Below are 23,921 nucleotides of genomic sequence, written 5' to 3'. Positions count from 1 at the left end.
ATGTGAAAAAATCCTCATCTGCACATCCCTAATAATACAAATCGAACAAATTTTGTAAGAATATATATCCAGGTTATTTTTATATTCTGACTTAAAAGAACAATTTGGAAAATGAGATCCTCAGAGGAGCGCGTGAATGCCGCAATTGATCTGATGGCAGCTTTTTTTATATTTTATATGGTAACATTCCTTCAGAGAATTTGCTAAAACGTATTACCTCACTAATGTTTTTATTAGTACTTCGGCTGATATTGGCCTGAGATGGCCCACGGCAGTCACAAGTGTCAAGTTCATCGGAGACAAGCAGAAAGCGTCAAAACGTGAATGGTTTTACAAGCCGATAAGAAAATATTTTGGATGAATTCCAAATGCTGTTTTGCGCCATTGAAGGGCACTTCACGAAGAGGATTTCGCATGAACAGTCGATCCAAATAAAGAGAAAAAGACGCTGTATTTTATTGCTCTATTTGCCAAGTGTGTTTAATTAGCCACACTATGAGACACAATTGTGCAACTTTCTCTAGAGTTCAAGAGATCTGATCTTCGAAGGGAATAGGACATAGGGAGGATCACTTTCGATTAGAACTCGCCCTTTATCTTTTTGTGAGCGGCAGCCGCGTAGGCTTTAACCAATCATTGAACAGATTATTAACAACCAATCATAGAACATTTTTCTGAGCTCAAAGTGGAGTGTTGAGAAGATTTTATTTAATTCACAAATCAAAAATTTCATGAAAAAGAAATCAAGAATGCAGGTCTTAAAAGATGATGGTGCTTTAGGCAAATCATTAGTAAACAAATGACAAACAGAGAAGAATTTTCATAATGTTTTATGCTGTACTTTCATCTACCATCTTTCTGTGACTCTTTTTTTCAAAGTACCGCTTTAGGCACCGTTTAGGCACCGGAACCGTTTTAAAAGTATCGATTTGGCACCGGTATCGAAAAAACCCCAAACAATACCCATCCCTACTCATCTCTACAGTAATGTCAAATGATCCTGTGCGAATGCGCGTTCTTGAGGTTCTGAGTGAGACGCGGAGCTGCGTCTGAGCACGATGACAAAAACGATCAACGCGTCGTTTAAATGAGCGGTAAAAACCCGGTTTTCTCATGGGTTCCCTGCACGCACGAGTGTGAAGCATATGAATGAAAACACGTCATGGGCTCGTTCGGCTTCATGCGGCGCCGCAACAATCGACAGCCAGGTGACGTCAAACTAACGCGAGAATGATCCGCAAAATCATACGGAGGAGTTTGCTTCTAAATCACTCTCGCGAAACTTTGACGTCATTCGGCTGCCGGTTTTTGTGGCGCCGCATGAAGTCGAACAAGCCTATTCTCTTCAGTTCACACGCACCAGCGCAGGGTGTACACTGGCACGGAGCAGAGCGAGACATTGACGCCGGATTTAAAACCCTGCATATGTATCCGAGTCCTGAGAGTCTGAAACCACGTGATGGGAAATCTGCCCCGATCAATTCGATCGGATCAGGACATCCCTACCTATATATACTGAGTATTATTTGATACTAAATCCGATGGAATATTAATATTTCTCATATACGTTTGTGCACAAAACTGCAAATGGATGTTATATTCTGAATGCTTGGAGCAACAACCTCGTCTGTAGGATGCCTAGTTTCAGGTAGGAATGATTCAGACATCTAACGTTAAACCCTTTCACCCTTTCTTTTTTTAATGATATATGGCATGACAAGTTTAATTCCCTTTTTCGTCAGTGTAATACTGTAAACGTATTTGTTTGTAAAGACGCATGAGTGGCACGTCCTAGCCCAACAAGGACAGTGCTTATAGCTGCGATCGGTTCGGCGTCGGCTCTATGACAGCTACATTGTTTATGGTTTAAATGATTGTGGATTGACGCGAAAAAGTCAGCATTACAATAAAACCATGCATGTGATCAGGGATGTGCACAGGGGGAGGGGGGTTGCTTAGGTTGCCCAGGCAACTGTGCCCTTCTCGACTCAAGTTGCCCTTCCGAGGTGGAAACAAATAAATTGTACTTTTACTTTGTTACACTCTGCGGCGTTCCTTCGTTACTGTATTTTAATTAATTACTAAATGTGTATTTTATTTTTGAAGTGCCGTCGTGTTTTTCTTGGCCATTGGCGTATTAACTCTTTCCCCGCCATTGACGAGATATCTCGTCAATCAAGAGAAAACGCTTCCCCGCCAATAGGGCTGTCAAAATTGCTCAAAAACGACGTTCGAATATTCCCTCTAAAAAAAAAAAACGAATATTCGAACTATTCAAATATCTGGTTGCGCATTTTGTCAATGACGCGCATTACGTCAATAACATGACAAATTAATACAAAGAGACATAACTACTTGTATAGGTAGTCTATTTAAGTTTAAACATATTTGACAACGTATTACCTACACAAAAACTAGTAAATCAACTAATGGCCAAGACCGCAGACCTCACTCTCTCTCTCTCGCCCTCACGCTCTCTGCGCAATGTGCGCATAATGGTTTAAATGAACAAACAAATTTTGAGTGCTGATCAAAAGTCTTGTGCAAGCAATTTAAGGTCACGACTCTTGTTCCAAATATAGCAGGCTTCATTCAGTGATTGAAACAAATAATATTAATTAAAGTTTTACAGTATATAACTGACATTGAACGCTCCGAGCGAGCTGTGCTGTGGTAAACGTGAAACTTTTCATTGACATGAAACGGTAAATAATCAAACAGTGAAAGCAGTGCATTTATCCTTTATTAATGCAATTTGTATTCAGTCAGTACAGTAGCCTACACTTTAGTAATATTTCTGTTTAACGTTAAATAAAATGAGGCACACAATTCCGAGAAATGTGACAAAAAAAAATGTGAAGACAAATTTACCCTGAGGTTCATAAAAATTAAAGTGCTATTAAACACGAAAAAGGCTACTTACATTCTTTGTGCTTGTATAAAAAAAGAAAAAAACTGACTGCAAGTTTATTGTACTGTGACCGTCGGGCCTTATGCCTAAAGGCCTACAGGTTATTTGCCAAAAACACAAGATAGTCCACATTTGAAGGAGCCAGTGTGTCACGGCTAGTCCGTGTCATGTTTTGTGTATTGCACTAATCCGTCTCACCTGGACTCTCATTGACTCATTAAGCCAATACACCACACCTGTCTTATGTTTAATTGTCTTTGTATTTATATGCCTTGTTTCTGTCACACCGGTTGCCGGATTATTGTCATTGTCATTACTTCCATGTCTGTTCCTGTTCACGTTGGATGTTCCTGTGTCACTTACCTGCCTGTTATTTTACTCCTCGTGTTTTGTTTCCAGTTTTATTATTAAATGTTATTTATTGGTTTGAACTCTGCGTTTGCGTCCAGTCTCTCCTTCCCTGTCATGACACAGTGCTGATCTCTTTTTATTTACTATATTCCCGGCGGAGGAAAAGACGCGTTCTGAACGCACTGAGGATCCGGGGATGGAAAGATATTTCTTTGCCATCTGGGCGACGTGAGGGTATCTCCCAGAGCCCAAAGTTTTCCACCACATGAGAGGATTTTGTTGAGCAGGTATTGGAGACTCCTGTTCATACATCAACATCTCTCTTTGAAGCTGCAGACTGATGTCCTGGTCTGGGCTGTCTGTGCAATACGTGTCTCCGAAGAGACAGCCCATAGCAGATAACGCAGTTTTCTCCGCGGGTTGTCCAGCAGCGGCCTCACTGTCTGTGCTTCCTGCCACATTCACTTGTTTCATCTACTCCAGTATAGCCGCCTGCACCTGCCGTCTCTGCTCCTCTTTCAAATGAACGAGGCGATGAAAGCGTGGATACAGGTAACTCGCTTTCTTAAGCAGCATAAACGCGCCCTTTTCCACACTGTAACGCTTCTCAAGATCTGTGACGATCTTTATCTTCATCTCTGACAATGCAGGTGGTTCTGGTTCATCTGGCGTTCGCTTCAGTTGAGCGAGCAAAACATGTATTAAAGGCAGTACAGCCGACGCTGTTGGATATTTGTCAGTTGAGAGTGCTTCTGTTGCAACTTTAAAAGGTTTAAGAACCTCTTGCACCTGCAATAAATATAATGCGTTAATATTACACTGTAAAACCTAATAAGTTCACAGAACTCAAAAATTATTTTGTAACAGATTACACAAAAATATTTTAGTGATGTTTTTAAATGTTTTAAGTTTAGATAAAACAAAAATTACATTTTCAGTTGCCTTAAATTATTTCAATGTTATCTTATAAATATTGATATTCCTCAACTTATAATTAGGGAGTAATTCACTCAAAATTTTAAATATTCTTCAACTCATATTATGTGGAAAATACACTCAAAAGTTTAAATATTCTTTAACTCATATTATGTGGAAAATACACTCAAAAGTTTAAATATTCTTCAACTCATATTATGTGGAAATACACTCAAAATTTTAAATATTTCTCAACTCATAATGTGGGAAAAACACTCAAAAATTTTTAATATTCTCAACTTAATGTGGGACATGCACTCAAAATTAATTCTTAACTGAAATACTGATGTCGGACCACTACACAGTTATAATCAGCTAGCAATGTTAGAAAACACAAAAGTGACACCACAGTAACAATTTAAAGTGCCCATCTTATGACTGCTTTTCCACAAGTTATATATAGGTGTATGAGTTCCATAAAGCATGTTTCAAAAATTGTTTGCTCGAAACAGCTTGTAGGAAAAGATTGTTACCCATCACTATGAGCCTCTGTTTCAAGGCAGTTTAGATTGTGCCGTTTTGAGCCAGTCATTACATATTTATGAGTTGCTGCTCCTTTGATCACGCCCCACTACTAACGTCATGTGCCCGTGCGCGTGCTCAGTGGTATCGTGAGCAGTACAGACCATACTGTGTTATTATTTTATATATTATTATTAACGGTTTATGTTGCCAACAGACAAATCATGCAGAAAAGTATCACTAATAAGTACACTACAGGAGAAGAAACTCATGACACACAATGATTCCAGAGTAAATTGTGATGTAACGTTAGCAGTCTCAACAATAAACTCGTTTTCCCTGGACAATACTAACATATTCCTGTTATAAACATTTTCAAACGCATTATTTTTGCAAATTACAGAAATTAAGACCCGGTAGGGGATGTATACTGCTTGTGGACCGCGTGCTAATTGCTAGAAGCTAGCGGGAGCTCCGGACCGTACAGTTATTAGAGGCTCGGGGGTTAACTTAGCCTCGTCAGAAAAGCCGGTGCGTAAGGCCCGGTCTCGGTTAGTTTGGCAAAAAAAATTTAGCTCTAGCATCATAAATGTAGTATTTTGTGATGGAAGATGACAACATGCAAAATATAACGTGACTTCTTACCTTTTGTGTTTGATACAAAGATCGCGAATCGAATCCAGTCTGTTTCAAACGTGTGAATGATCCATGAAAGTCCAGTAAAATACAATACAAATAAAAAATACATCCATTTTTGTCCACAAATGCGTATAATCCGTGGGAGCTACATAGTCTGTTGTTTACATCAGATTTCGCATGAAGGTCTTATCGCCTGCAATCTGATGACTATTTGCGTCATAACACACTGTATATAAGATTACTCCGGGTTCCAATAACCACGCATTAAAACTTTGTTTTTAAAAGTAGGCGGGAGTATAATCCATAATATCCAAATAGCGCTGTTATTTCAGTGAGACATAATAACAGCAGGGTATCAGCGAGCGAAGTGACTGACTGTTCGGGGCTCTCTCTAGCTCCCTGGTGGGTGGGGACCTGCGTGTGGGGTGGTGGGCGGGAAAATTCAAACTGAATGTGACGAAACGGTTTGTGACGTCACAACGGAGCTGAGTTTGAACTCGCACAATCTGAGACTCAAGGCAGAGGACATTCAGAAACGTGTATCTCACTCAAAACAGCATGGATGGATTTTTTTCCAAGTTTGTATGCGTGTGGGAGCATCAGAGACACAAAATAACACCCCAAAACCCAGAAAAAGTGAGTTTTTCATAATATGGGCACTTTAACAACTGTTTTTATTAAACACAATGTGCTTTTTAAAAAGGCACGAATCAAAATGGATCAGTCAAAACAAAGTGCTTGTGACAAAACAAATCTATAAAAACAAAATGTGTTTTAAAGTACATTAAGTGCTATAATTTCCATGTCTGATAGTGGTCATTGCTACAGAGGGTAGATTCAGTATTTTTGGTAAAAATAGGATAAAACTCAAAGGATTCATGATAAAATCTATAAGATTTTAAGTATAATCTATCCTCAACAACAACAACTATTAGAATGTGGAGCCATTTAACACGTTTTGATTCTACTGTATCTTAAAGGCTGCAACTTACTTTTTTAAAATACAACATTCAAATAAAGTGCTGTTTTTTTCTGTGCCGCACTTCAACTGACAACATCAAGGCAATGCATCAAGGTAGGCATTAGGCAGCAGAACATTAAACATGTATAGTGCATGAATTGAACATATTTAGTACAAGAACTTGGGCTGGGCAATACATCAATGTTTTTAAAATTTAACAATCAATGTATGAAATCTGAGGTAGAACAGGCAAAGTGTCACACCTTAAATCTGAGGTAGAACAGGCAAAGTATCACACCTTAAATCTGAGGTAGAACAGGCAAACAGTGTCACACCTTAAATCTGAGGTAGAAGAGGCGGAAATGGATCGAAAGAAATGGAAAAAAAACTTCCTCAATACCCATCTCAACTCTGAGTAATTCACTCATTGAACAAATCATTTTTCAGCGTCAGTAGACGCCCTTTTAGTGGTTTGTTGTCCTCAAGACACATGACAACCTTTTGGACAAATGTAAATGTAAGCTCAAGATTTTTTGGGTACTGTAGGTCTAGTGCATAGATGTACCCAAAGAGCAGGAGAAATGAGTCAGCCAGATTTGTGGGACCACTCACAAGTATTTCATCCTCCACGACAATACTGATGCTCTCAGGGCTGAAGAGGGCTGCATCAGTAGGTTCATCCGTGACAACTGTCAGGAGAGCCACTGGAGTGTCAGTGAGGTCTGGACCATCTGCTGACTATAACACACAAATAAGACAAGAATGAGTTCAGCCCTTCAAGGATACAAATCATGCTAATGATGTCTAGAGATTACTGTCACTTAGCACTTAGACTGCAACTAACTTACATGTTTAAACTATTTTCTTTTCATATGCTTATATCTTATGTTAGTTTCACACCTATCTGTTGGCATACTTTTGTTAAAGGAATAGTCTACCCTTTTGCCATATTAAACTATGTTATTACCTCAACTTAAACGAATTAATACATATCTATCTTTTTTCAATGCGTGCACTGCACAGCGCATCGCGAATGTGCCAGCACCCAGTCCAGACCCATTCATTCCTAAGGTACCAAACAGGGAAGCCACCAAACACTTCCGTGTTTTCCCTATTTAAAGACTGTTACATGAGGAGTTATACCAGTAAGTATGGTGCCACAAAATAAAACTTTTTTTTGGTACCATAGGAATGAATGGGGCTAGGCTAAATGCCAACACATCCACAACGCGCTGCACAGTGCACGCACCGAAAAAAGATAGGTATGTATTCATTCGTCTAAGTTGAGGTAATAACATAGTTTAATATGGAAAAAGGGTAGACTATTCCTTTAAAAAGGTAAGTATAAAGTATTCCACTTATTTATGTAATTTCTACATGCCAGTTTGAAGAATAACAACTCAAATAAACTTCAAAAACAGGTTCTGGAGGGTATTCCAGAAAGGAGGTTCAACAAACTCTGAGCCTAACCCTGAACTCATTAAGTACATTAACTTACTTTTACTCAAGTAAAATAACACACTTAATGTAATTGGGTATTAAATACATTTTAATATGCAATATTGGCGGACGGCGGAGTGTGGAGGCGTAATGCAGCGGAGCCGATCTGCAGCTGCTCCGCAATAAGTGGAAATCCAGTGTTAGTACAGTCTATCACATACAGCTTTTTCCCATTTCGACGCGTTTTCGGCGATGTCACGCTGTACTCAAATGCTGCTGCTCTGTCTTTTGCCACGAAATGGGCGTAACCGCAGTCCCTCTCACTGACGGTGACGTCATGTGCATACCCTCTATACTGTGATTCACCATGGCAACAGGAGAAAACAGGAAGCAAACATTTTCTGGCTGTGGCCGTAATAAAAATCACTAACACAGATAAGTCACTAAGTTTTAAATGCAGTTGTCTTTTCATTTTGAATTTAACATCACTTTCTTTTATATTAGCTTTTGAAGAAAATGAAATATAAGAACAGTCTCACGAGTTTCCCTCATCTCAGTGTTCACTCTGAGTTTTCACATAACCCGCTTTCTGGAACACCCCCCTGGTTCTCCTAGAGTCCGTTAAGTGATGTCATATGTTTAAGCTGACTAAATAGCTAGGCAAAGGGATTGGTAGTAAGGCCAGTACACTTACATTACAGATCCTGAAGAACTTGAAGGAATCTTCACGTAGGTACACAGGAAGTGCACGAAGGACGAGGGCCCGTCTCATATTTACATCACGCTGTTCCTAGATGGAGAAAAAGTATCCATTACAATAGTAATTACACAAACGCAGAGCAAACACTTAATAAAATCTAAGTGTTTAATAGCTCCATATGTTGATGGTGGTCATTGCTTTAGATCAGGGATGGGCGGCTTGGGTCCTGGAGGGCCGGTGTCCTGCAGAGTTTAGCTCCAACCTTAATTAAACACACCTGAAGCAGCCAATTAAGGTCTTACTAGGCATACTAGAAACTTTTAGGCAGTTGTGCTGAGGCAAGTTGGAGCTAAACTCTGCAGGACACCGGCCCTCCAGAACCGAAGTTGCCCATCCCTGCTTTAGATGGTAGATTCAGTACTTTGGGTCACCATTTCTTCAGTAAAACATTTTCATATGAATAACTTTCTGTTGTAAATACTTTAATAACTCACAAAGGAAAAACACTTAAAACTGTTAATCAAATTTACGAAAACAGTAGTTATTTGGACTTCTTCAAATTGAAGCTGCTAAAGTATCTTTTTAGGGTACCTCTTTTGAATGCATCTTGTCAAGACACTGATCTCTGATGAGACAACGTTGTGTTCATGGCATAATCATTTAACCTTGGGCCACATTAGAGGCAATTCAGACTATGGCTTCTTACAGTTCTCTACAAACAATCTGTTAATAATCTGTTTCTGAATCATGCAAAGTTCACCTGAAGGTCATAAATCCTCATGAGCTTGGCTAGCTCCTCCGCTATCTTGCCAGTCTTGATGGCCTTGTCTCTGAACAAGGTGATTAGTTTAGGCGTGTGTCTGTCCAGCTCCTTGTAGAATTGATTGCGCAGGTTAACATTGTTAATTCGGTGGAACTCTGCAAACACCTGTTACATGGACAAAATAACACAAAAATGTACAAAGATGAATTAGGAACAGAATTGTGAATAGAGGTCGACCGATATGCAGATATTACCTGACACTCTGCTGTCATCATCTTTGATCAGTTTTTTACCATGGCTTTTATTGCTTTGTAGGATAAAATCCTTATTTGGTAGAGCTGATAAACTATTTATTCATCATAAAGTTAACATAGTAAATGTCTATGGTTTTTAGTTGAGACTGTTATTTAGGGCAAATCTTTCTAAACACATTTACATTCTCATTTCTGAGACGCTATAAGTGACTGATTGTGCTGACAGTGACGTCTTGTGAGTTTAGTGTTGGGACAGATCTGTTGTTTCAACCGTTCATTCAAACAAATCCGTTCAAAGTAGTCAGTTCGCGAATCGGACGCGCTGTGTTCTAATCCAGGCTGAGCAGCGCAAAACTGTAAACAAAGTCTTACTGTAACAACACGAAAAACATTTCCTTTGTGGATATGATTTGGTCTTCCGACCTTTCGCCTGCCTATTAATCGGCCTAATTTTGCAGCAAAATCGGCCAAAGCCGATTTTTAAAAATATGCCAAAAATCGGCCAATTAATCGGCCGGCCGATAAATCAGTCGACCTCTAATTGTGAATGTATTTTAAGAAGTTTTCAGTTGACAGGTAGCAAAACCAAGGGCAATTCTATTAGGGATGAGTCAGAACCAAGGTCAAATAGAAAGTTAATTGTCATTCTTTAAAGGAAATTGCTCTCAACAAGGACAATTTTGGCAAAGTTAGAATGTGTTATAAAATTTTGAATGGGGGGTAATAATGCCAATCAGTTGACAACACATCAGTAATTTGATTAAGTCTGTTCTGCTGCAGAAACCTAAACAATGTGAAAAATTCACGGCGAAATTCTTCATTTACAAAACTCACCTGTTGGCACCTGTCTGATGGTGAAACAATGACCCTCTGTAGCACTCGTTGTAGTCCAATATCTGTACACAACATGCAAGCAAAGATGATTTGTTAATCTTTAAAAACATTTTAAAATAAAACATAATAATAAATTAAATTTAAAAAGTTAATATACAGATAAAAAGTTTTCAAACCTATCAAAAACATTAATTGTACACTAATTATAGTAAAAATTATAATGTTAGTAAAAATTAAAACATTAAAAGTTGAGCAAGTTAGTTATCAACAAGCAAAGCATCAACGTTGTGTGCTTATAGATCTGTTTTTTCTAGTGTTGTTGTTTTAACAAAGTATTAATAAAGGGTTCAAGTGAAAACATTTAAATAATAGCAAAAGAACAACTGTGGAAACACGTAAAATAAAACAAACGCTTAATAACACTATTTCACACTAATACATCCTACCTGAACTGTTAAAATTGTTTCGAGATGATCTCAAAGCCACACACTTGTGCCTACGAAGAAATAAAAACACATGCCTGGTTAGCATCATGATAACACACTCACATTATGTTGTTTAATATTGTTCGTTTCACGATAGCACACACATACAGACAGACAGCTCGACAACGTAAAATATTGACGGTGTAATGCAGACACTTACTGAAATAAATATACTCAAAGTAAGCACATGCATTTAGTGATGTTACGTTTGACACCGAAGCTTCGATGCTTGCTTCAGACTCGAAAAGTCCTTGCAATGAACCACTGCTTCGGAGCTTGTATCGTTACGTCACTAGTCACGTGAAATACGACGTCTGAAGCAAACACACTGGTTCATTTCTCTAGTGAACCACACGACTGCTTTGATAGCCCAATCCGGCATTGACAGGTTTGAAACTGGCGGCTTTATTTTCCACACAAGTGAAGCCAAACCATAGAAAAGCTTTCTAAACAATTTTTGTGTACTCCAGCATCATCTGTTTCATGTGAGAGAATATTCTCCAAAGCTGGTGAATTTGTTAAAAAAAGAAAGAAATCGCCCACATCACCAAATGTATAGCCTATTAGGCTATATTATAAAATTATTAAAAAATATACAATTATATTATAATTAATATAAAATTATATTTCTGAATAAAACCACAACATTTAATGAATACCCTCCTCCACATTGTCCAAGCCCTGTCCAGTTGCCCTCTGCCACATTATAAATACATTTTTAAATACATAAATGTCCAGTTATAGTAAGTTGTAGAGTGCTGTATTTTACGGCTAAATATTCACACACAAACACATCTCATGCTCAATGTTTTATTGAGGGTTTTAAACATGAACACAGTGTCAAAGCTCTGACAGCCCAAATGGGGCGGGTACATTAACCTACTCGCATTGTCAGCTTTGTTGCATTACATTTACTTCACCAGCAGATGGTGGTGTGCATTTTCTGTTTGAATGAAGCTTCGAGTAATGAACCATTTTCGACACAATTGTATCGGAAAGCAATAATGCTTCGAAACGCTTCATTTGGCCATCACTACATGCATTAACGGCGAACAGCGAAAACAACAACCGGGAAGATGGTGTAACTTTATGCTTTCGTTATCTCTCTGCCTCAGAAAGTTCAAACTAACCTCCACCGTTAATGTCCCGGGCATACATGCATTATGGGAAGTGTAGTTCAAAACTTCTAACGTTGCGATTACTTGGATTTGTAAACTATTTACAACAAATATTCACAATGCACATTGAACAAATGTATTTCTTGTTTAAAAATATAAGACTATTTATCGATATTCAATAAATATAAACCGTTAAGAGTTACTTACCAAATCGGGGCTGATGATAAGACGGCGCTTAAGAAAAGGAGGGCAATAAGACTGATGAAAATAACCTAGGTAGTTGTGTTTTGAAGCGGGGGGGGGGTAAAATTGGACATTACAAACATATTAAAACAAATTAAACTGTGTTCCCATCCACACGTGCTGGCAAAAACTTTCCCGCATCAGGGCAAATTCAAGATGGCTGACTCCACATTCCTGAGGGAGAGATAAGACCCACCCACAGGAACGTCATGACGTCAATAACGTCATGACACTACTGTGTGGTTCATAAACTTTTTGAGTGTTCCACAGAAATTAGCTACAAAATATTGAGCCCTATTCAATTAAAGTGGCATAAATCTCAAAAGAGCTCAATATTTTATAGTGTGGTAAATTGCATAACGACATTTGACTGTTATGACCTTATTAGTATGAGCTAGTACAACTGTTAGGGATTACAGTGTAGAAAATTACATTAATATTAGCATTCACACAAAGTAAATTAGGGCCATCATTTTACCTATTTAAAAGGTATATTAGAAAGTTATGCATTTGTCGGTCAGTGGTGGAATGTAACGATGCCAATTTTCAGTGCCGCCGCCAAAAATAACTGGCAAAAAAGTAATGATTTTGAATATGTAAAATAAATGTTAATTGTATATAAATAAACAAGTGTTTTTCTTTGTCAGTGGCTGCAAAGATGAAGTCGGCTATGCTGACTCGCGATCTTTGCAGTAGTGAACGCGCCTGAGAGAAATGTACATTTCTTACGGATTAGCCTGCATAAGCAGAGAGCAGAGGTGGAAAAAGTAATAAAATATTTTACTCAAGTAAAAGTAAAGTTACTTTAATAATATTTTACTTAAGTAAAAGTAAAGTTACTTGCCTAAAAATCTACTCAAGTAAAAGTAAAAAGTAAGTCATTTTAACTTTACTCAGAGTAAAAGTTACTTTTTTACAGCGGGAAGAGGTGGAGGATTCTAGTATTCTAGTTCAAAAACGACAAGGGAATATACATCTCAAACTAGTTGTTTTTAATTGTAGGAACATCTTTACAATTAAAGTGCAATAACAAAAAGTTAATAAAATAAAAAGCTTTTTTAAAGTAAGAAACATTTATGGAATTGTTTAATGATTTTTACATGTGAGTTATGCACTTTTGAAGGTGGTCAGCAGCTTGTAAATACAATCACTATAGTAAGGTTGTAATTCATGTATTGCTGGTAACATACATTATTTTATTAAACTATATATAGTTTAAATGAGCATATAATGAGATGAGTGTCCATATACATTTGACACGTTTATTATCTTCTTACTTCCCTGACCTGGGTACCTGATGACCTTTATTCTTCTCTCTCTCTCTCTCTGCAATGTCTATGACCTGCGCATTCTCGAGGACGTTTTGAAGTTGTGTTTGACTTGACGCGAAGCTGCTAGACCTTGGAAGATAATGCGCATGGTATTAAAAACGTGTCGTGCAATTTCGTACTTAAGAGCATAAATCCTACCTTTCATAGAAATGAAACACTCGCTTCGCGTCAGTGGAAAGTGGTCGCTTAAATATGACCAGGGGTTTCTTTCATAAGATTTGAACTGATGCGGGTCTGCATTAGCGCGCGCCTGTCTCGTCCGTCTCCATGGTTCTTTTTGCGCGTTCCTCTGGGCCCCGCCCATTTACATCTGTTGCGCGTCTTTATCACCTTGCTTTTTAAAATATTTTTTTACTCAGTAACGGAGTAAAATGTATCGAAGTACAATACTTTAAATAAAACATACTTAAGTAAAAGTACAGATTTTAAAAACTACTCAAAAAAGTAAAAATACACAAAAAAACTACTCAATTACAGTAACGTGAGTAAATGTAATTCGTTACTTTCCACCTCTGGCAGAGAGCAGTCTGTGTTCTTTCGTTTTGCATTGCTTCTGTTTAAAAGTAGACATTTCGATATAGCTAGATATATTTATTACAAAACGAAATTAACTTTAAAGAAAGGCTTTTATAATGATAAAATTATAATTTATAATGATAAATTCAAATAGGGTGTGTGTCGTGATTTCAGTTTCATTTTGTTACAGTCCTTATTATTAGAATTATAGACATTACGAAAATAAATTGTAATGCAAGTACTTTTAATTTTAATACTTAAAGTAGCCTACATTTGAAATAAGGTAGGCTACTTTTTACTTAAGTAGGGTTTTCTTTGTTGTACTACTTTTAGGCTACTAAAGTAAATATGTCTCTGGTTATTTGTACTTTTACTTAAGTAGGCTACTGAGATACTTCCTCCATCACTGACTGATTGCGGTACATATTTTATACACTATGCTTACCTTTTCCATTAGGGACCATTAAGTTGTGGTGAGCTCCATTCTTGACAGTTTTTTCTCAAAGATGACAGCTGACACAGCTGCTTGCTGCTCCGATGCACGGCAGATCATTTCATATGTGCTGTTCTATCGTGTCGGACAGTCGTTAATCAGCTTCTCAGTTTTAATCCCAAAAGTTGTTGTTTCTGCTGAAGAAGGTAACTGTCGGCTGAAGATTTGCTGAAATGTGAGGCCGCCACTTTCAGTCTACTAACGGGGATTTCAATGGCTCTGACCCCGAGCCCTTTACGCACAGCCAAGTTTATTGTGTGCGCCACACATGGTATATTTACCGTTTGAAGATGTCTCTCCACTGCATTGACGTAATTTGTGGCATTGTCCGTTGTGATGGCAATCACAGATCCCCTTTCTATGCCAAAAACTTCCAAGATCTCTTGAATGCATTCCCCTACATTTTCTGCAGTGTGGCTTAACTTAAGCTCTTTAGTTTTTAGCACATTGTTAAGCATTTCCCAGTCATCATTTATCCAATGGGCCGTTGCTGTTACGTAGGATACTGTCGCTAGGGATGTCCACCCGTCCATGGTAAGAGCCACATCTTTGCCTTTGATTGATTCCTTTATTTTGTCTGAGGTGCTGTTATACACTTCTGCGATTCTATTAGTGACTGTTCCACGGCTAGGAATATGGTACCTCGGTTCCATTGCTTGACAGAACTCCCTGAAGCCTGTCCCATCCACGACACTTATCGGTCGCATGTCCTTACATATAAACGAAATTAATTTCTTCGTTATGGCCTCTTGTCGTGTTGCAGACAAAGAGCTTGTGGTGGGCGATGCAAAGAATGTGTCAATACGTGATTGTTTAGCTGGAGTTCCAGACATGCCATACTCATTTGGGTGAAATTTTTCAAGATGCGACCTCATGTTGCTAGTGGTCGAATGGTATGCTAACTCTATTTTACATAGCTTGCATACTACTTTATCTCGCGGCTCAACGATTTTACCTCCTATTGCCCAAAATCCAAAAAACTTTTTAGATTTTGAGGTGTTAAAATAGCTTTCTCTGCTGCGGGCGAGTTGGGCTCTGCACTTTCTGCCATCTTGCAAGACGCGTAAATTTTTTGCAGTGATGCTGTGCCAGACAGTGCGACTCCTGTGACCTGTACCTGAACCTAGCGTGCCCACTCGCAAAGCAGACAGCCACGCCTCTACTTTTTTTCACGTTTTTTTATTCGAATATTAATTTTCACATTCGAAATTCGTTTTTTTACTATTCGAATATATATTCGAATTTAGAATATTCGTTGACAGCCCTACCCGCCAATGACGAGTATTTCCGTCTTTCCGCAATATCGCTATTATCCACTAGGTGGCGCCCTTCTGCAACTTTTTAAACCCGGATGTATTGCCCTATGGCAAGCTGCTGTATGTCCGTGTCTGTTTTAAAGATCGCTCTGAATGGGATCTCTATGAAAAGTCCGTCACAAAAATGGAATTATCTCTGCTTTTTGCTCAAAATGTGGTGTTTTTGCAGAAACCTACCCATATTCAAAAGCTGATTACAAAAGAACTACTCAAGGTACGATGAAACGTTTTTTTTTGTTTGAAAGCAGAGGGTCTGTTCTTTCATGTGATATATTGTATGTTTATATATTTGAAGAAGATCATTTTCTGGAAGGCATTAAACTTTTGTGAAAATCATGAAAAACGTTGGCGCTGGCTGGCAACTTTTTTAAAAAACGCTGGCGGTGAAAGAGTTAATGACTAGTTTGAGTCGATTCCTTACAAAGTATTGCAAATAAATGAGTCTTTTGAGTCGATTATTTACAAAGCAAATGGGCCAAATGTTTTGAATTGGTTTGCAAATCAGTTTGAATGAATTTTTAAAACTAGATCGTCTCATGCTGTTTTACTAGCCTATGTAACGTTAGAAACGCGCAGAACGTAAACAGTGTTGGATGATGTGGATATAAATTTACCAATCTTTTAACTAAAAGCAAAACTTCACATGTGTACCCGCTAGGGGTGGGCGGTATGAGCTAAAATTCATATCAAGGTATTTTTAACTGTCTACACGGTATCGGTATTATGTTGCCATATGAGAGAGAAAAACATTATGTTTTTTAACCTTGTATAAATAAATAAAAACTTACATTTTCATCATCTCCTTTGCTCCTTAAGTATTTTGCTATATGGAAAATAATCAACTCATATCAACTTTCTGCTTCAAGTTTCTTTTTAATTGTGCAAGTATTAATTTTTTCAAAAAGTGCAAACCTGCAACATGAGGCAGTAGGCCTAACTTAAATATCATGTTAAAATGAATAAAATACTGTTTTTTAAGTACACAGGATATCAAAAAGGCCATTCAAAAAAGTCCCTTTTTCAAAAAGTGCAAACCTGCAACATGAGGCAGTAGGCCTAACTTAAAAATCATGTTAAAATGAAAAAAATACTGTTTTTTTAAGTACATAGGATGTCAAAAAGGCCATTCAAAAAAGTCCCTTTTTCAAACAGTGCAAACCTGCAACATGAGGCAGTAGGCCTAAATTAAATATGTTAAATTGAATAAAATACTGTTTTTTAAGTACACAGGATATCAAAAAGGCCATTCAAAAAAGTCCCTTTTTCAAAAAGTGCAAACCTGCAACATGAAGTAGGCCTAAATTAAATATGTTAAATTGAATAAAATACTGTTTTTCAAGTACATACAGTAGAATATCAAAAAGCCATTACTACAAACGTGATTATGTCAAACACTGCAAGCTTTTCAAAGGAATATCAAAAAGCCATTACTACAAACGTGAACATGTCAAACACTGCAAGCTTTTCAAGCCTCAACTATCAACTTGACATGGCACCAAACTCTTTACAAGTTTTGTGCCAGGAACACCAGCCTGTTGACCATTTCTGGCTTCAGTGCCGCCCTGCTACATGTGACAACATTGCCCCCAGTGCTGAATGCCCTCTCAGAGGGCGAACTTGTGGCAGGGATGCATAAATACTTCTTTGCTAGACAACTCACACGTGGGAAATTAGATTCATGCAATCGCCCCACTCCAAAGGATCAGTCTCACTGTCTGGTGCCATTGCCTGAACGTAGCTGTTTATTTCTTGCTCGATGATCTGCTTCTCTGAACATAAGGCAGATGCAGGTCTTCTTAAAAAAGCTTCCAAGGCTCTTTTTGAGCTTTTTGGCTGATGGTGGTGGAGCAGTGGCTTCTTCTCTCTCACGTTCAGGTTGATCCTCTGCAAGAGATGATTCCACCAGCGCAGTGTTCTCCACCAGAAGGGATTGTGTCTCTGAGGCAGCTCTCACTTTAATGTCTTCCAGCTTTTCAGTGGACATGTACATGGTCTTAAATCGTGGGTCCAAAAACATAGCCATAGTGAGTAGCTCATCTGTTGCAGGGTCAGTATACTTTTATTTTAAGTAATCGAGAACCTTACTCTTAATGCCTAAATATGATGATGATTTGATTAAATCTCTAAGAGCAGTAAATCACAGCGTAAGACATGGCATTTCCTGCTACCTCTAGGTGGCGCTATGACTGAAGCTGAATATTGGCATTAAAATGTGTTCAGGTCGAGACTCTTATCAAACATGTGAAGCGTGGGGCAGATTGGACATTGTATGCCTGAGTTATAACAACTTCCTGTTTCATCGCGAAAATGCCTAACTTTGTCAGGCCGCCACGGACACACCCTCCAACGAAAAGTTAAGATCTCCGCAATTTAACATCGCAAAGGCCTTTAGATGAGATTGACCAAATATGATGATGATCGGATTAAATCTCTAGGAGAAGTTCGTTAAAGTACGATGCTTGGAAATGTAAAAAAATGACAGAGAAAATTCAAAATGGCCAACTTCCTGTGGGGTTTAGAGCTTAGTTCCAATAGACTTTTTTGTAGGTCTTGGGGTGATAGATGATCCTACCAAAATTCGTATCTGTACGTTTTTCGTAGCGGGGGGGCTGTTCTCTTGAAATTTTGCAGGTGGCGCTATCGAGCCATTTCTACACGCCCACTTCTGACGCCTATACCACATGTAAATTTTCACCACTTCTGATGCGTGTGCAAAATTTTATGAGTTTTTGAGCATGTTTAGGCCTTCAAAAATGCGATTCATTTCGGAAAATAATAATAATTAAAGCTGCAAGCAGCGATGGAAGGGCCCTCGCACGCATGTGCACCGCTACCCTATGGCATTAGTAAAGCAGTGTACCAGGGGGATATTAATTAAAGTGGGTAAATATAGGTGGATATTCAAAGAAAAATGTATATGCCACACCGCCTGTGTGCAGGAGGTGGCGCTATGACTGTACCTGATTATTGTTATATTGACGTGTTCAGGCCGGGACCCTTATGAAACGTGTGAAGTCTAGAGCAGATCAAATAATGTATGCCTGAATTACAACATCTTCCTCTTTCATGGTGAAACATCACACTTTGCCAGGCTGCCACGGACACGCTCTTCAACGAAAAGTCAAGATCTTCGCAATTTATTATCACAAAGGGCTTAAGATCAGTCTGACCAAATATGATGATGATGTGATTAAATCTCTAAGAGCAGTAAATCACAGCGTGAAACATGGCATTTCCTGCTGCCTCTAGGTGGCGCTATGACTGAAGCTGAATATTGGCATTGAAATGTGTTCAGGCCAAGACCCTAATCAAACGTGTGAAGTGTGGGTCAGATTGGACATTGTATGCCTGAGTTAGAACCACTTCCTGTTTCATGGCGAAAACGCTGAACTTTGTCAGGCCGCCACGGACACACCCTCCAACGAAAAGTCAAAAGCTCCGCAATTTAACATCGCAAAAGCCTTTAGATCAGATTGACCAAATATGATGATGATCGGATTAAATCTCTAGGAGGAGTTCGTTAAAGTACGATGCTTGGAAATGTCAAAAAATGACAGAGAAAATTCAAAATGGCTGACTTCCTGTGGGGTTTAGAGCTTAGCTCCAAGAGACTTTTTTGTAGGTCTTGGGGTGATAGATGATCCTACCAAATTTCTAATCTGTAAGTTTTTCGTAGTGGGGGGGCTGTTCTATTGAAATTTTGCAGGTGGCGCTATCGAGCCATTTCTACACGCCCACTTCTAACGCCTATACTACATGTAAATTTTCGCCACTTCTGACGCGTGTGCAAATTTTCATGAGTTTTCGGGTATGATTAGGCCTTCAAAAATGCGATTCAGTTCGGAAAATAATAATAAATATAGCTGCAAGCAGCAATGGCGGGCCCTCGCACGTTTTTTTACCGCTACACGGTGCGTCCGAGAAAACGATGCACGGTGGGCAAGGGCATCACGTGGGTAAAATATCAGTGGGCTATGTAATGTTGTTTCTGAGCCATTTGGGGACTGTAGGTAAAAGAAACCCCACATTTTAGACAAATGGGGGCGCTAGTGAGACACTAAATAGACACGCCTTTATCTGACGTTTTTGTCAGTACTTAACAGCCGAAAACTCTGATGTGGGTGCCAAATTTAAAGTTCAACTAAGCACGCCAAGAGCCTTAAAAAAGCCTTCAAAAAAGTAAAGTTTGGCGCGCTGCCATGGAAACAGCGTTCGAGATGTCAAAAATTCCTTCGCAATTTAGCATCTACAATGTCTCGGCATCATGTTGACAACTTCTGGAGTCAATCGCATGATTATTCTAGAAGGAGTATTTAAAAGTTAACTGTATGCAACTGAAAGGCTTAAATATGCCTGAAAATGAAAGTAAAGTTTGACGTGTTGCCATGGGAACAGCGTTCAAGATATCAAAAATCCCTTCGCAATTTATCATCTACAATGTCTCAGGATCATGTTGACCACTTTTGGTGTCAATAGCATGAAAATCCTAGGAGGAGTATTTAAAAGTTCAACACATGCAACTGTCAAAAATCCACCTTTTGTGACTGCCACACTTTCTGGTGCCTGTTGGTGGCGCTATACCCGAGACTCACAATAGGCACATCGATACGATCGGAATCCTTGGCTGAACATACACACTGCGTTTCATCCCTATAAGACATTTTTTGCTTTAGATATTAGACACTTCCTGTTTCTCTGAATTCGCCATAAATTTGTCGCCTCGCCATGGCAACACCGTTCGAGATATCAAAAATCCCTTCGCAATTTAGCAAGTCCAATGTCTCAGCATCATGTTCACCACATTTGGTGTCAATCGTATGAATTCCCTAGGAGAAGTATTTAAAAGTTCATGACTGACACACTTCCTGGCCCCTAGTGGTGGCGCTATACCTGAGACTCACAATAGGCACATCGATGCGACCGGAATCTTCAGACGAACAAATGCCCCGCTTGGCATCACAATAAGAATTTTTTTTGCCTTAGATATAAGACACTTCCTGTTTCTCTGATTTCGCCACAACTTTGTCGCCATGCCATGGCAGAACCGTTCGAGATATCAAAAATCCCTTTTCAATTTAGCAAGTACAATGTCTCAACATCATGATCACCACGTTTGGTGTCATTCGCATGCATCCTCTAGGAGGAGTATTTAAAAGTTCACCGCATGCATTTTTTAAACAATCCAAAATAGCCAACTTCCTGTTGGGCGGAGCTTAAATGTTAGAGGGCGAAAGTTGTTCGGGTCGATGAGATCTATAAGCGTACCAATTCTCAAACATGTGCGTACATTTTTGCCCGATCTGTGCATCAATGTTTTTTTTTGCATTACAGGGGGCGCTACAGAGCCCCCGTGCCACGCCCGCTTTCCAGCCTTTGCCCGGTCGCAATGACGGACGACTTTGACATCTGTTCCAAATTTCAAGAGTTTTCGAGTATGTTTAGTCACCCAAAATGCCCAAAAGTGTTAAAAAAATAAAAATAATAATAATAATAATAATAAAAAAAATAATAATAATAAATTTGAGCAAAAACAATAGGGCTTCGCACCTTTCGGTGCAGGCCATTCTGGCCTGCTCCTCGGTGCTCGGGCCCTAATAATTAAAGCTGCAAGCAGCGATGGAAGGGCCCTCGCACGCATGTGCACCGCCACCCTATGGCATTAGTTAAGCAGTGAACCAGGGGGATATGAATTAAAGTGGGTAAATATACGTGGACATTTAAAGGGAAATTGATGTGCCACACAGCCTTTGTGCAGCAGGTGGCGCTATGACTGTACCTGATTATTGTTATATTGACATGTTCAGGCCGGGACCCTTATCAAACTTGTGAAGTCGGGGGCAGATCGGATAATGTATGCCTGAATTACAACAGCTTCCTGTTTCATGGCGAAATATCACACTTTGCCAGGCTACCACGGACACGCCCTTCAACGAAAAGTCAAGATCTTCGCAATTTATCACGGCAAAGGGCTTAACATCAGTCTGACCAATTATGATGATGATTTGATTAAATCTCTAAGAGCAGTAAATCACAGCGTAAAACATGGCATTTCCTGCTACCTCTAGGTGGCGCTATGACTGAAGCTGAATATTGGCGTTAAAATGTGTTCAGGTCAAGACTCTTATCAAACATGTGAAGTGTGGGGCAGATTGGACATTGAATGTCTGAGTAATAACAACTTCCTGTTTCATGGCGAAAATGTCGAACTTTGTCAGGCCGCCATGGACACACCCTCCAACGAAAAGTCAAGATCTCCGCAATTTAGCATCGCAAAGGCCTTTAGATGAGACTGACCAAATATGATAATGATCGGATTAAATCGCTAGGAGGAGTTCGTTAAAGTACGACGCTTGGAAATGTCAAAAAATGACAGAGAAAATTAAAAATGGCCGACTTCCTGTGGCGTTTAGAGCTTCGCTCCAAGAGACTTTTTTGTAGGTCTTGGGGTGCTAGATGATCCTACCAAATTTCGTATCTGTACGTTTTTCGTAGTGGGGGGGCTGTTCTCTTGAAATTTTGCAGGTGGCGCTATCGAGCCATTTCTACATGCCCACTTCTGACGTCTATACTACATGTAAATTTTCGCCATTTCTGACACGTGTGCAAATTTTCATGAGTTTTCGGGTATGTTTAGGCCCTCAAAAATGCAATCCATTTCGGAGAAGAAGAAGAAGAAGAAAAATAATAATAATAATAAACGGAGCAAAAACAATAGGGTCCTCACACCCTGGTGTGCTCGGGCCCTAATAATAAACGAAGCAAAAACAATAGGGCTTTGCACCCACGGTGCAGGCCATTCTGGCCTGCTCCTCGGTGCTCGGGCCCTAATTAAAGCTGCAAGCAGCGATGGAAGGGCCCTCGCACGCATGTGCACCGCCACCTTATGGCCTTAATAAAGCAGTGAACCAGGGGGATTTAAATTTAAGTGGGTAAATATGGCTGGATATTCAAAAGAACTTTGATGTGCCACACCTGCCTGAGTGACAACAGCTTTCTCATGGCAAAACATCCAACTTTGCCAGGCCACCACAGACACGCCTAATTAACTAAATGTCAAGATCTTTACAATTTAGCATTGTGACGTCCTTAAGTTCAGACTAACCAAATATGATGCTGATCTGAATACATTTCTATGAGCAGTAAATCACAGTGTAAAACATGCCATTTCCTGCTGCCAGCAGGTGGCGCTATAACTTTAACTGAATATTACCATGTTGATGTTTTCACGTCAGGATACTTATCAAATTTGTGAAGTGTGAGTCAGATTGGACATTTAAAGCCTGACTTAGAACAACTTCCTGTTTCATTGCCAAACACAGAAATTTGACAGGCCGCCACAGCCACACCCTCCAACGAAATGTCAAGACCTCTGCAATTTAAGATCGCAAAGGCCTTTAGATGACACATACCAAATATGATGATGATGTGATAAAATTTATAGGAGGAGTTCGTTAAAGTACGAAGCCAAGAAATAGCTAAATTTGCACTCAAATTACAGAGAAAATTCAAAATGGCTGACTTCCTGTGTGGTTTACAGCATGACTCCAAGAGACTTTTTTGTAGGTCTTGGAGTGATACATAATCCTTCTGCATTTTGTATCTGTACATTTAACATAGTGGGAGGGCTGCTGTCTTGAATTTTTGTAGGTGGCGCTAAAGAGCCATTTTTACACCCCAAGGTCTGAAGCCTATATCACATAAAAATATTCACCACATTTGACATGTGTGCAAAGTTTTATGACTTGTTGAGCTTGTTTAGACTGTCAAAAATGTTATTCATTTAGCGATACTTTGAGAGGCCGCCACGGACACGCCCTTTAATGAAAAGTCAAGGTAGTTGCTTTTTATCATCACACAAGGTGTTGAGATTACACTAGTGAAATATGATGTTGATATGGTTAAATATCTAAGAGCAGTAAGTCACAGCGTAAAACATGGTATTTCCGGCTGCCTCTAGGTGGCGCTATAAGTGTTACTGAGTTATGCCATGTTTATGTGTTCAGGCCTGGACCCTTATCAAAGTTGTGAAGTCAGGGGCAGATCGGACAATGTATGCCTGAATTACATCAGCTTCCTGTTTCATGGCGAAACATCACAATTTGCCAGTCCGACACGGACACGCCCTCCAA

General features: G+C 39.2%; 2 protein-coding genes across 8 annotated transcripts in view; one reads left to right on the top strand and one right to left on the bottom strand.

Moving 5' to 3' along the window:
- camk2a (calcium/calmodulin-dependent protein kinase II alpha) overlaps positions 1-23,921 on the top strand; it is a 496,915-nt gene that overhangs the window by 403,446 nt on the left and 69,548 nt on the right. The gene's annotated exons all lie outside the window — the stretch shown is intronic.
- On the bottom strand, positions 1,259-15,351 carry LOC129423854 (E3 SUMO-protein ligase ZBED1-like). The gene is made up of 8 exons (XM_073871669.1): positions 14,758-15,351; positions 12,101-12,165; positions 10,737-10,786; positions 10,291-10,352; positions 9,200-9,367; positions 8,434-8,529; positions 6,912-7,037; positions 1,259-4,051 (listed from the first exon to the last, which is right to left on the bottom strand). The coding sequence occupies exons 1-8, from the start codon at positions 15,349-15,351 to the stop codon at positions 3,737-3,739; spliced, it is 1,476 nt and encodes a 491-aa protein (XP_073727770.1). The 3' UTR covers positions 1,259-3,736.

This window comes from Misgurnus anguillicaudatus, chromosome 9 (genome assembly GCF_027580225.2).
Source record: "Misgurnus anguillicaudatus chromosome 9, ASM2758022v2, whole genome shotgun sequence".
NCBI classification, from domain to species: Eukaryota; Metazoa; Chordata; class Actinopteri; order Cypriniformes; family Cobitidae; genus Misgurnus; species Misgurnus anguillicaudatus.
The sequence above is the reverse complement of the archived record's forward strand: the minus strand, read 5'-3'. Positions and strand labels throughout refer to the sequence as shown.